This window comes from Miscanthus floridulus, chromosome 16 (genome assembly GCF_019320115.1).
Source record: "Miscanthus floridulus cultivar M001 chromosome 16, ASM1932011v1, whole genome shotgun sequence".
In the NCBI taxonomy this organism is placed as follows: Eukaryota; Viridiplantae; Streptophyta; class Magnoliopsida; order Poales; family Poaceae; genus Miscanthus; species Miscanthus floridulus.
The window spans coordinates 71019904-71034234 of record NC_089595.1 but is presented as its reverse complement, the minus strand read 5'-3'; the positions used below and the strand labels follow the sequence as shown (position 1 = coordinate 71034234).

The 14331-nt window shown below is 42.8% G+C and overlaps 2 protein-coding genes and 1 non-coding gene across 3 annotated transcripts; 2 read left to right on the top strand and 1 right to left on the bottom strand.

Moving 5' to 3' along the window:
* Window positions 1–886: 886 nt before the first annotated feature.
* TRNAR-CCU (transfer RNA arginine (anticodon CCU)) lies at window positions 887–960 on the bottom strand. Its single transcript has one exon. It is a non-coding gene; the product is annotated as a tRNA-Arg (tRNA).
* A 2918-nt stretch (window positions 961–3878) lies between these two features.
* On the top strand, window positions 3879–5487 carry LOC136512787 (annexin D4-like). Its single transcript, XM_066506781.1, has 3 exons — window positions 3879–4115; window positions 4203–4606; window positions 4703–5487. The coding sequence occupies exons 1-3, from the start codon at window positions 4076–4078 to the stop codon at window positions 5240–5242; spliced, it is 984 nt and encodes a 327-aa protein (XP_066362878.1). The 5' UTR covers window positions 3879–4075; the 3' UTR covers window positions 5243–5487.
* A 1055-nt stretch (window positions 5488–6542) lies between these two features.
* LOC136510817 (uncharacterized) lies at window positions 6543–10175 on the top strand. Its single transcript, XM_066505148.1, has 2 exons — window positions 6543–6808; window positions 10076–10175. Exons 1-2 carry the CDS (start codon window positions 6543–6545, stop codon window positions 10173–10175), a joined length of 366 nt encoding a protein of 121 aa, XP_066361245.1.
* The last annotated feature ends 4156 nt before the right edge of the window (window positions 10176–14331 follow it).

The following is a 14331-nucleotide window of genomic DNA, read 5'->3' as shown; positions in this document are numbered from 1 at the left end:
AAAAGACTAGTTTTCTCATGTGAATTTACACCTATGTTTTTGGACGTTCTATGAATTCAACCTCCATTTTGATACTGAAATACTCAGCCAACATTTTAAAAGAATCTTATAACAAAGTTTGTAATATTTTAGATTTAAACAAACTTTATCAAGTTAAACATACTTAATAAACCATCAGCGAAATTCGAGATGATCAGGATATGGTCAAGGGTAAGTATCATCTTTTAATTTTATTTTTCTTTAATTCATTTATTTGTCATTAATCAAACAAGTTCTAAAGCAGGGATTCATCAAATTCCCATTATTTTGCTAATCAGTAGTATTTAAAAGTACAACCAATTATACATGTTAAAAAATTAAGTCGAATACATGTTCTTCAAATTTTAGGCCCACCTCTGTTTTGGAGAATAGGTGTTCTTGCCCTGCTCTAAAAGCCAATTAATTTTCACCTTGTTTTTTTAGCTCAGTTTTTTTAATCCGAAGCCACCTTTCACCCCCTCCTGAGCCGGGCCTGCTCCCAAATCTTATAAGGCTATTGAACCATATTAGAATAATAATCCAGCAACCATTGGCTGTTTGAACTACATCAGAATTTTATAACGCGAGAAAAAAAATACAAACTAGCTGCATCAAAATTTCAATCATTGGATCTTTGAACTGCAAGGAAAATAAAAAAAGATCTTTGAACCCCAAAGGAAAATAATAATAAAAGTAAAAATAATATTCCAGCAACCATTGGTTGTTTGGACTGCATCAGAATTTTATAACGCGAGAAAAAAAATACAAACTAATAATCCAGCCAACCATTGACTGTTTGAAGTGCATAAAGTATAAATAAACTTGGATCTTTGAACTGCAAGGAAAATTAAAAAAGTAAAGAATAAATCGCGCCAAGGTAGGGGTCGAACCTACGGCCTTCTGCTTAGGAAACAGACGCTCTATCCACTGAGCTACAGGCGCCTTGTTCGAGCAAGGTTTGATAGTTTATTAGACATTTGCACTGAGCAAAAGGTGTGTTGTTTGAGTAGAGTCTAGTAATAAACTATTTGTCTGCTCAGAGAGAGAAGAAAACTTACCTTCCTTGCTAAGCAGGACAGGGAATGCAGAAAATGATGTCTAATAACAAAAGGGAAATGGTGAAAACTTCGAAAACCTAGATCGTTGCTTAGCCCATAAGGTTTTGTCATCAAAATTAAAGGGACTTAAAAGGATAAAAGAGGATTTCAATAAAAGCGGAGGAAAGCTCATCGTGTAAAGATATGCATTTAACCTTTTAGCTTATGGAATACAAGAAGGAATATCATGGGCTTGAGAACAAACAATATTAATAACCTTTCCAACATCTGTCCGCTGGCTTGCATGTTTCACACCGCTGCTCCTTCAGCACATCATAATTTTTGCTCTGCATGTGAAACACACACACTTGTTTATTAGTCCTCTTTCCCTGTCACTTGAGTCACTTTCAAAGTTCTTTTTCAATAGGGACTGCATGCAACGCAACAACCAAAAATCTTAGCGCCAAAGCAATTAGACAGCTTCATCTGTCTTGTTTTCTCCAATAGTTCTCACACAAGTGTTTGAGAAACCATATTAAAAAAATATCAATCATACAGATACAGTTGGCGATACTGGAGTTGACAATACACCATCTGCTCACCATCTCCAAAATATTATAATGTTCTTGGGGATCACAAGCATCTGGCTAATGGCTTTCAACTCAAAAAGTTGCAGACAGAGTTGAATAATCTGGTCGCCAACACACAGCAAACTGATAAGCGGGCAACTAGGCAATCACTAGTCATTAGCAAAATGCACAAGCCAAGCTATGTGGCTAATGGCCAATGTTTTCTTGTGCAAACAGATCAACAGCTCAGTTTTTTTTCTTTTTTTTTCTCTGAAATTATTGGTGGTGATCTGTTCGTTCGCATGTCACAGATCGTATAGTCCTTCCCCGTGCGGCCATTGCCCTCCTCCATGATTGAGATTTGAGAGGGTGACCTACCCAACCTCGATGGCTAATGAACTCATTTGCCCACGATTTGATCATTTGAAGGGGAGACATTGTTGGCCCCAGTTGTTGTACGTGACGATGGGTGCTTGCTTATCCGTGACAGTACTGCATGTTTCTCACGTTGGCGAAATGTGGTCTTTGTAGTTCTGATGAGCATGCTAGAAGCTTCTGACAAGAGTGCCCCTTTTCACACCTTTGCTTTCAAACACGTCAGTAATAATAATGTGAGCGATCAAGACCACATAAACAGGCTGTGGGCATGATTTTGTTTCTCTGAAATTCCTTTTCATCTAAGGCCCTGTTTAGATCCCACCCAAAATCCAAAAATTTTCAAGATTCTCCGTCACATCAAATCTTGCGGCACATACATGGAGCATTAAATATAGGTAAAAAGAATAATTAATTGCACAGTTTGCCCGTAATTGACGAGACGAATCTTTTAAGCCTAAATAGTCCATAATTGGACAATTTTTGCCAAATACAAACGAAAGTGCTACAGTAGTCAAAAGCCAAAAAAAATCGCATCTAAACGGGGCCTAAATCTTGTAGCTCAGGCCAGCATAGCCATTATTGCTGACATGGAATGGCGATTTGTCATACGGCATTGATAAAATCTGCTGCATGATTTGGCTTCAATGAGCCAGAGACACGAAGGCACCGCACAAGGCACAATGGAGTTGCTGTTGCTGGTCATTTACCTTGTAACAGACGCTACAAACAGGAAGTGTTTCGCGGCTCTTCTTAAATTTCTTCGCAAAACAACACATCCTGTGATCATATTTGAGGAGCATATGTCCTAACTACGTGAACGCGATGCAAACCAACCATGATTAGATGGCAATAAGTAACTGCTGCTGCCATGCTAGCTGTTGGCGATGATAAGGATGACAAGCTGGACTGTGGTCTGTACTGCTTGCATTAGCAATTTATTAGCCTTTGCTCATTCTTTGACGAAAATAAAGTAATACTTGGATCATAATTTCTCATGTCAGGGTTCAGTCCATATAAAATCTCCTGTAGTTTTTAAAATCAGCCAACTTATTATATATATCCTTCCTTTTAAAATAGTTCCGGCTTCTTCATAGAAGGGAGCTCTATTTGTATACAAAATGAGATAGGAAGTGGAGTTATCCAGTGCATCAGGTATCCTAATGTTCCCAATCGATTAGAATGGTGACATAAGGATCAAAACAATTGCATGCAATGGACCATGTTAACGATGGGACTGAACACCTAAAACTGAAAGTGAGAGATATTTCTCACCAATGATTTGTACAATTTCACATGTGTTTGGAGACATACTTGGGCCTGCTCATGTGATGTGCTCCTGCATATTCATGATTAAGTAGATGGGGCCTTTCATTGTGGTTTAGATCAGCTACAGGTTTTTCATTGAACGCATTTCTTCTTGCTATTGAACTCTATATTTATCGCTATATTTAACTTTATCGCATATTGAACTCTCTTAGCATTACTTAGCTGAAAATGTTAGGTGGACTATACATCTTGTTGATATAAAACATTTTATAGGGGCAGCGCACTAAAATCATCATTGAGTAGCAAACACCAAACCTTATAATTCCAAGCGGCAAGCTGGAGCGTTTCAAGATAAATGCAGTAAATTTTGTGCTAAAACTTTGCTAAACCTTAAGAATTCAGCAAGACTGTGAGTCGGTGACTTCCTGAGCCTGTAAAAACAAGTGAGATCAGCTATAATACTGTGTCTGCATTATTGCCGTCCTGGTCTTACACACTCACACCTCCCCAACGGCTCCCCGTGTTGCACGACGATATGGATAGCACATACCAACCCGTTGATCAGTCCTCCTTGAGCTGTCAATTAGTTTCTTTTTTTCTGCCCCTTTCCATTATACGTATGTGAAAGCAGACATATCGAATTGCCAGCGCTGCCCTTGTATAATTGTCTTCCAAAACACACGGTTTGCATTGCAGTATAAAGATCATCCACAAGAACTCGAGAAGCAAACCAGAGCACACAGCAATCCTCTGTTCCTCACTCATCGTCTCCTCTGCTCCGGTTTTGTTGGCGATTCACTTCAGGCAATGGCCGACGAAGTTCAGCAGCTCACCAGGGCCTTCTCAGGTTGGCGTCACTGAACTGAAAATACTTGGATGATCCTTTCCTTTCCGTTTGTCGCCGTCATTGCTCAGAATGAATTTGTGTGTGAAGGCCTTGGCGGGCTCGGCGTGGATGAGCCGACGATGGTGTCGGCGCTGGCGCGGTGGCGCAAGCAGCCCGAGAAGCGGTCCGGGTTCCGCAAGGGCTTCCCGGGCTTCTTCAGGAGCCACGGCGAGATCGACCGGTGCGAGGAGGAGTACATGCTGCACCTGGCCGCCGAGTTCGCGCGGTTCAAGAACCTGATGGTGCTGTGGGCGATGCACCCGTGGGAGCGCGACGCGCGGCTGGCGCACCACGTCCTCCACCAGCAGCACCCGGTCGCCATCGTCGTGGAGGTGGCCTGCACGCGGTCCGCCGACGAGCTGCTGGGCGCGCGCCGCGCGTACCAGGCGCTCTTCCACCACTCCCTCGAGGAGGACGTCGCGTACCGCGCCAGGGACAAGCCCTACTGCAGCGTGAGCACTGATGATGACTGATGAGCACCGCCACTCCTGATGATGATGCTCTGGCAACGAAGCTCCTCTGATCGTGAAATGTTTGCATGCGTGCAGTTGCTGGTGGGGCTGGTGAGCGCGTACCGGTACGAGGGCCCGCGGGTGAACGAGGAGGTGGCCAAGGCGGAGGCCAAGGCGCTGGGCGCCGCCGTGAAGAGCGCGGCTGCCGGAGGCGGCGCCGGGAAGAAGCTGGTGGAGAACGAGGAGGTGGTCCGGATCCTGACCACCAGGAGCAAGCCCCACCTGGTGGAGACCTTCAAGTACTACAAGGAGATGCACGGCAGGCACGTGGAGGAGGACCTGAGCCACAGCGGGGAGGAGACGACCCTGCTGGAGACCGTGCTGTGCCTCGCCGCGCCGGCCAAGTACTTCAGCCAGGTGATGGAGGGCGCGCTGAGGGACGGCGCGGACCACCACGCGAAGGAGGCCCTGACGAGGGTGGCCGTGACGCGGTCGGACCACGACATGGACGACATCAGAGCCGCCTACCACCAGCAGTTCGGGGCCAAGCTGGAGGACGCCATCGCGGCCAAGGCGCACGGGCACTACAGGGACGCGCTGCTCTCCTTGGTGGGCGCCGGCAATTCATCAGTGTGACTGTGTGAGCGCTGCTGCTGCCTGCTGCCCTGCTGATATCGATGGAGCCTATTTTTTTCCTCCCTTCCCGTGTACGTGTGGTGTGTTTTGTTTCGTCTTAGTGGTGGTGTCTGTGCGTTGCGTACCTGCGAACTTTGCTCTGTTGTCGAGCGGGACTGTAACATTTGTAGCTGATGAGTCGTTGTTTGTGCTGTGCGGCTGGTGAAGAAGAGGTCAATAAGATGTGCAAGAGTTTTTCTTTAGTATACGCACGTTCGTGACAAAAAAAACAAAGGCTGCATTTCCCACTCGAGAATCCATTGATTCCATTCCGTGGTGTCTCTGAAGAAATTCCTGATGTTCATTTGGGGGGAGGACTGTACATAGGCTCGGCACGTTACCATTGCACTGGGCAAGTGGCAACGCGAAAACGACAGACCACAACGGCGTGCGGCTGCATTTACGATCTCTCATCCGCCCGAACTTGCTTTGTAATTCGGGCTGCTCAAATGCAGTCTGTTCTCCTCCGGCCACGTTGTCCCTGCCCTTTTTCTACCCAGCCGCTTTTCACCAGATTTTTCTACCGAGACTTCTTTTGCAGACATATTCAGTCCATTCAGATTCAGATTCAGTCCATTCAGCAGCGTTCTTAACAAAATATGAACGCTTTTAGTTGTTCCATTCAGTTTCAGTTGTTTTTCAGCAGTTTTGTTCCCGCCTAACGAGTCGGAGCCGGTGCTTTTCCAAAATGATAGTTAAAACTTTCTATCTTGGTCAATTCATATACTCAATGCTTTTAGGGCTATTAGTCCTCTTGTTGAGCATATTGTGGATGCAAGTATCCCTCTTCCTATAGTTGATTGGAGCAAATACAAAAATATTCCAAAAGAGGAAGAGAGATGTGTTCAACACAGTGCTAAGCAATTAATGTCATGTTGAGTACATTGAGTGTAGTGGTTCCTAGATGAGGCAATCTTCAATGAACAAACACCTCTGGAGAGTGTTCATCTCATTTGGACTTGACTTATTGATTTGTATGGAAAGTCCAAATGTGATGAGGCATATGAGCTCGTGTCAATGGATAATGTGTCCATTGAGTCTTCATGCAGTGGAGAAACCTCAAGGAACCAGCAAAGCATCGAGCCAGAGCAAGAAGTGCAAGACTGCAAATTGTTGTATTGTCTGACTTCATATACCGGACGTGTCCGATATTGCTGGGTCAGCCAGGCAGCAAACGGACATCTACGACGTTGATCAAGCTCGGTGGCGGCCGAGTGATGAGTCAACCTCAGTATCTCATGATACTCATCGCTTGTGTCTCATGGCCAAGAAAAGCAAGAAGAAAGCCTCCAAGAAAGATCAAGTGAAGGAGAAAGCACAAATAGACGATCAAGATGAAAGTGATGTTGAAGTTGAGGACAACTACAACCTTGATCATCTCAGCCACAAGGACAAGCTCATTATCATGAAGATAGTTGAAAAGAATGATAAGCTAGAAGAAGAGAATGAGAAGCAAGAGCAATCACTTCAAAAGCAAGAAATGTTTCTCATCTCCAAGTTAGAAGAATTAAAGGAAGTAAATGAAAGGTATGAAAAAATGTTGATTGAGCATGCTTTAGTTACTAACTCCTCTTCTAGTGTGTCACAACTAGAAAAGGACAACATTGAGCTCAAGGCAAAATTAGATGAACTATCAAGCAAATACAATGTTCTCCAAGCTAACTATGTTCATCTTAAGTGCTCACATTATAAGTTAGTAGAATCACATATCATGCTTGAGGTAGCTCATGAGGCTGTGATTACATCGATAAAATCATCTCAACCTCTCTCACACACACTCGCTTGTACTACCATCTCAATTAAATATTACTTGTACTAATGAGTGTGTCTCTTAAGTAAGCCAATCTTTGATTGAGCAAAATCTCTTAGAAAGTCATGAGCTCAAAGAAGAAGTAGAAAGGCTAAGAAGGATGTGATTTGGTTGAAGGGTAAGGAGATAGCACAACCTTCTCAAGATAACCGTGATACCATGGTGAAGAAGCTTGAGAAGGGTTCAAACCTTGCTCCCTCCAAAACCCAACAAAAGAATCACAATTCAAGCAATGTCAAAGCAACCAAGAGCAAGAAGCATGGAAAAAGATTATGCTATGGTTGTGGATTATATGGACATGAATGGGCCATGTGTCCACACAAGAGTTGGGTCGACAAGGTTGAAGCCACAGAACGAAAGGCTTCTACCTAGATGGCCAAGCAAGTGAAGAGTGATGAGCCAAGTGCTTGTCTCATATGCAAGAAGTTGAGCCATCCTACCAAGAATTGTCCCATTGTCCAAAGAGGCAAGAAAGAGGGCCCAAGTTACAACAAAAAGATGCCTATGGATGCAATGAGACATGGCACGTGATTGATAGGTGTACCAACAAGCAAAACAAGCATAGAGCAAATCAAGGCTGTATATGCTATGCTTGTAGAAGAAAGGGGCATCTAAGCTACAATTGCCCAAATGGTAACACTCCTAAGCCGAACACATTTGGTTATGATAATATGCTTAGGAGAACCGCGAATGGAGTTAGCACTAGCAAGGTGATGTGTTCACCCCAACCTAGTACTAAAGCCATTTAGGGTACCTAAGCACTTGTTGACCAACTCAAAAGGACCCAACAAGAGTTGGGTACCAAAGTGTGCTTAGGATGTTGATGTAGGTACTTGGTGGTGAGATGAAGTCTTCAGGGTGCTTGAGCAATCTAATTGGAAATATTCACTCAAGCTATCAACCAATTCTTAGCATACTCTCTCTTAAGGTTGACCCGAAGAAAATAAATGATCATGACTTCTACTTCATCTTCTCCATTGGTAACATGTACCTAAACCTGATAGGATATCCACTTTAAGTGTAACTTGCTCAATAGTTCACAAATAGGCATGTTTGTGAAATATTGAAAGTGGCTAATTAGATTCAATGATCATTTGATATTTGCCATATGATGCTCTTAATGGCTCTTTAGTAGAGCAATTTATTTATTAAGATGCAGGTATACAGGAAATCAAACAATGAATACAAGAATCACTGACATTCAAGTGGTTAGTTATGTCCTACAAATACCGGACAGTGTTCGGTACGCATACCAGATAGAACATCAAATTTAGTTGCCGCTGAGTTATGATCGTTGCAACTTTATATATTCTTAGGTTACTCAGAAGTCGTGTGATTCATTATGTCTACGTGGTTGTAAGCATTCCTTGAACTCAATCTATATATGGTATCTTATTACTGTGTTGGTCAAAATAGAAAATTGACCCTCTCATATTCATAATTGAATAAAGTGCTTGTGGCAAGTTATTTAAATTACTTGTAGCACTTATTGAGGGGGAGCTCATATTTCTATTTGGTACCATTGTGGACTAACCGTTTCATCTAGCATTCTTTATAGTCCTTTGGATGAAAATTGATTTGATGTATGGCAATGATCATTTAAGAAGTAAAGTGAGCATAATGAATATCATACTATGCATTGTCTTAGTGGAAATCTTTGTGGGCTCAAGGCAAAGGTATGCATTTACATTTATGCATTGTAAGTGCATCTAAGTCCCTTTATATGCTAGAGTGTGCATATGTGTGACATAGGATATATGTTTTTCAAAATCTCTAACTAGCATGTGTAGGTTGTATGAGTTTGAATAATAATTTTATTCTTAGGCCTTTGTGACCTAAGTCATGCAAGTCATGCCATTTGTGATTATCGTTCCCATTGATTGATTGTTTGACTAATCACAAGTGGTATGACTCCCTCTCAAGTCCGTAAATCCCTATATCTCACTTAATCTCTCTAAAGTTTCCAAAATCCTATATATGCCAAATAATCGGAAAAGAGAGAATCAATTCATGGCATTTGGATGAGAAAAGTGGTTACATGCAATTTGGACCAAGGACAGATATTATTTTGTTGAGAAAAATATTTGTGAAGGGATTTGGAATTAAGAGAACAAAATTTGAAGTAGTTGGACAGTTCCCGCAAATATTGGACGTGTCCAGTATCCATGGGAGTATTAGGTCAAGTACCCCCTTCATCCCAAGTCCAAGGGCCCATTTACACATTCCTTCTTCCTACTCCGTATCTGCCAGAGCCGCCTTCGCTCGCCCTCGCACGCCAGTGCTTGCCACTGTCCTCGCTTGCTAGCGTCGCTGGTTGCCCTGCATTGCCTCAGCATCACTTGCGCTCCCTCTGCTCTGTCGTGCGCCCTCACTAGCCTCTGCAGCAGCAGCAGCAAGCATCTAGCCGTAGCCTCCATTGTCGCCCTCGCTGGTGCCCATGCAAGGAAGAAGGGGGAAAGGAAAGGAAGGAGAAGAGAAGGGAGGTGGATTGGATCGTGCTCCACATCAAGAATCCAAGGATTGCTCATAGTCTTTGAGTTCAATTTCATCGTCACCAACCTAGGTATTTCAAATCTCAGGAATCCGTCCGATCTATTGGAAAGTGCTTCATTTTCAAATTTCTTTTATCAAGTTGTTGCATTGGATGTCTAGAAGCACTAGTAAAGATATGGATTGATTTGGAGATGAATTGAGCATGAACCCCTAGTTAGGGTTTGCTGTAGACCCATACCGACATACTGGACGCATACGGTATTGCGCAACAGTGCTGATTTTTTCTACAGTTCTTGACTCAATCTTTCATCTATGTTGCCATTAGAATTATGACTATTTGTCTAAATTGTTTTGTGAATCTATGACTAAGAGATGGTCTAGATGAGCACAAATCATTGGACAAATGTTCATTCTCTAATAGTGATGCAACATGAGATTATTCTTGATATGCTTCTAAGACCAATCTATGTGGAATACTTATTTGGATACAGGGCTAGAAAGATGGCAGGACATAAGGATGAAAAGATCGATCCTAGGTCCAAGGCCAAGCATGATCATCCTGCTTTTGAGAGGCACAAGAAATCAAGGTAGGATATCCACACCAGGTTCGATGAGCAAAGAAGCAGCAGGAGACCCTCTAGAGCAACTAGGGGTGTTCCATAGTACAGAGAGAGTGATGGTGGTAGTAGTTCCTCTTCTGATGATGATGACACTGATGGATTATAGAGTTTAGCATAGGAAGAGGAAGAGCACCGATAGAGAATCAGATGACGATGATAGTCTTGATGATGAGCAGGAGGCACCTCTAGTTCAGCACCCACCTCAGGGAGGACTGCTAGCTCACAGCATCCACTTTGGTATGCTTAAGGTACATTGTACTGTTATACTCCGAATATGTTGCTAGAGTTAATTATAAGGGAAAGGGTATGACTAAGAGAGCTAGAGAGCTGAGGAGGATTGATCCGAGGAGTCAGCCAGAGAGTTGCCCATATGATCATCAGTTTTCGTACTATGTTTTAGTTTGACTACTATCACAGTGTGATACTCTCCAGAAACCTAGTTGTGGCTAAGTTTCAGTGGATTGATTGGACACAAGTTAGAGAATTACAGAAGCCTTCTCTTGATATTGCTATTGCTACATGTCAACGTATAGGTGTGTACCAGCTCATGGAAGTTTTAGCATCCCTAGAACTCTGAAGTTATTGCACAGTTCTATGTGACCTTGTTTGTAACACCCCAGCCCATTAGTACCCTGTAGTAGTTGTGAAGTTGGCCCAAGTGGCACATGTGGAGTTGTTGTAGGTGGATTTAGTGCCACCATGGAAGTTTAGGAGGGTGAGGGCCAGCTTATAAGCCTTGTCGTTCCAAACATATCACATCTGGATTAACCATTTTACATGAAGCAAGGACGAAAGTGTAAGCGAGGTGCTACGCGTATGCAGGCCCGTTCCACGTGTGGAGCTAGGCCATATAAGTAGTTTTGGATGTGGGGTATTACAGATGGCATTCAGAGCATCAACCCTTACTGCACATGCCCGTGGAGGGGTATACCAAGGGGTGGTCTTAGACATCTACCACATATATATGGTGAGCTGCCGAGGGTGTCTACCCTTAAGGGGGGTGAATGTAACACCCTAGCCCATTAGTAGCCTGTAGTAGTTGTAAAGTTGGCCCATGTTGTCCAAGTGGCACATGTGGAGTTGTTGTAGGTGGATTTAGTACCACCATGGAAGTTTAGGAGGGTGAGGGCCAGCTTATAAGCCTTGTCATTCCAAACGTATCACCTCTGGGTTAACCCCTTTAGACGAAGCGAGGTGCTACAAGTATGTAGGCTCATTCACGTGTGGAGCTGGGCCATATAAGCAGTTTTGGATGCGAGGTGTTACATTGTTTGTAGAGGAGGAGCCAAGATGTATGCACTGGATGTTAGAAGGGTAGTGGTACAGTGTTGACTATGCAGTCATTGTAGGGTATCTGGGTATTTTAGAGGATGAGCTTTAGAGAGACAAGATTCACACTGAGCAGGTACTACCTCCTGAGAGGATGGCTTACATGTATAGAGGTGGCTCAATTGGGAAAGTGAATGGCCTTCATCCCACATACATGGTACCTAGATAGGATGTTTCAGGAAGACCATTGACTGCAAGGATGGTGACAAGGGTACGATTGCAGATTACTCTAGGAATCTTCTCCAAAGGATGGCACCAGATGCACAGCCCTTTAGTATCTTTGACTTTATCTAGTGTGAGATCCAGAGTGTTGCTAAGAGGCCTATCAAGGGCTATGGCTTTGGTTCATATATTATATATATGATTGAGCAAGTGACATGGCACCAAATTGATTATGACAGACCTCACAAGGTTCTGAAGATAGTGGCTGATCTGACAGAGGTTGGAGTACCCCCACCTAGTCTTGGGGGAGCAGTAGTAGCAGCAATAGAGGCAGATGCACCTTAGGGTGGTGCAGCAGCAGGAGCTTCACCTCCACCACGTTCTCCTTCTCATCGCCACAACCCTCCTTCTCCTATTCACAAGCTCTTCAGTGCCATCTTTCGGATATGCAAGGATAGTGAGGTCAGACAGAGGAAGGAGAGAGAGGCTAGGAGGAAGGACAATCACATGCTCAAGATGATATCTCAAAACTTGGAGCTTAATCCGCCAAGGTCTCCTATCTCAGATGATGACCCCCTCCAGTGAGGCCAAGACTGAGGATTAGAGATATGTCAGACACGATAGACTATTTGCTGAGTTTCTTCAAAGGTAGGAGTAGCAGGCTCAGCAACAGTAGGAGCAGGCATCAGCGCACCCTAACACCTTGCCACTATAGGCTCATGTGCCTTCTGACTTTCAGCCATGTCCTAGTACAACAAAGGAGTATGCTTCAGACTGGTAGGGTGACCTCATAGGTGGATACAACTACTATAGGTTCTAGTGGCTATGGCCCTTCTGGTTAGGGTGGTTCTCGTCTAGCTAGTGCTCCATGTTCAGATGATAAGGATGATGGTGAATAGGATGACGATGATGACGAGGAGTGATCACAGGTGTTAGTTATAGCCTACAGTCCCCTTTGTGCTCGGATTGTCACTGTTTGGACCTTTTATGGTGATAGATGACAAAGTGGGAGAGACTGATTAAATCTTCAGATGTATTTCATGTGTTATCTTTTTTCCTAGAGATATGTACTGCTAGAGCTGTAGTTTTCTTGTCTTTTGAGCTTTATTGATGTATCTTGAGTTTGAGTTGTACCTTGAGTTTGTGATAGATTATATCATGTGAGAGATGAGACTTGTGCTTCGTGGATGTATCTTTTTGAGACTCATGTGACATGATCCTTATCTTATAATATAATCTATCTTAGTGGTTTGTGGACTTGAGAAAATTTTTGATGAGTGCTATGTGTGTGATATACATGTGTTGTATTTATTTTCATAAGGACCCTACATGTTTAGAATGGATTTGAATGGTGTGATACCTTTTTACTTTTATTCTTTGTGTGATACATCTTGTCATATGCATCACAGATTTATTTTATCACACACACTTGCACCCCACAGATGCAATGATTTAGGGGGAGTCTTCTATGTGTTCTAATATGTGCAATTGACACTTTAGGTCATTTTATGAATTCCATTCATAAGCACATATTAAGGGTAGTCTCTCATAAATCATTGAAACCAGAAGCTTTAATGTTTAATATCTTTTTGTAAGCTTTAATCAAGTTGTCATCAATCACCAAAAGGGAGAGATTGAAAGTGCATCAAGCCCTTTTGTGGGTTTTGGATGATTGAATGACAGCGTGATTAAAGGTCTAACCCATTTGCTAAGTGTGGATAGAAAATAGGTTATCTCATAGGTACTTAATGAAAGCCAAAAATGATGTATTGTTGGAAACAATCGAGTTCAAACACAAGATAACAAAGCAAATATAATTCATGCAAGGCTTACTCAATTGTGGGATTTCTATGGCTTATGAGAAAGTAAGCATGTTGAAGAACTTATTAATGAGACATAGGGGATTGCATATGGAATGGTCTCACATTTCTAAAGCTTGCTACATTGAAAGACATTTATATAAATGATCTAAATGAATGATTCAACACCAAGTATGACTTAATGGCTTGAGTTGGTGAATATAGCAAGGAAAGGCTTTGAGGTACTAAGCAAGGGTGAAGGACAATCAATGGCTTAGAGACCAAGAAAGCTAGCTAGGGTGAAGAAAGAAGTACTTGCATTTAGTTGAGGTACCAATCAAACCATGATGGTCATATTGAAGTGGAGGATCAAATCTTAGATAAGTGTTGGAAGTGACTTGATACATTTGGAGTTAACTCACATTTGTTGAATGGAATCAAGTCACATGCTCAAGATGGCTATGCTTAAGGAGAAAATCAAGATCGACATGAGTGACACCCTCACTTGATGATCATTGAAGTATATGGCATTTTGATTCAAGGGAAATCAACACAAGCGCTTCAAATTCAATTTTCATTTGATCTTGAGTTTGTAGGTATGTTGTACTATTAAGAGGGATGCATCATGTTGATAGATATTTATTCTTAAGTGCTCAACCCAACCCATGTGAGTGTTTTTTAGAGCCAAAAGTACTAACTTGTTTTGCTGAGTCTGGCAATACCAGAAAGTGACCTTCTCGGATTTTCTCAGGTTGGTTCGTTGGAAGTTCCGACAAGAGTCAGGAGTTCCGAGAGTTGGAAGTCCTGACAATTGTCGGAGAGTTCCGACGCCTCGCA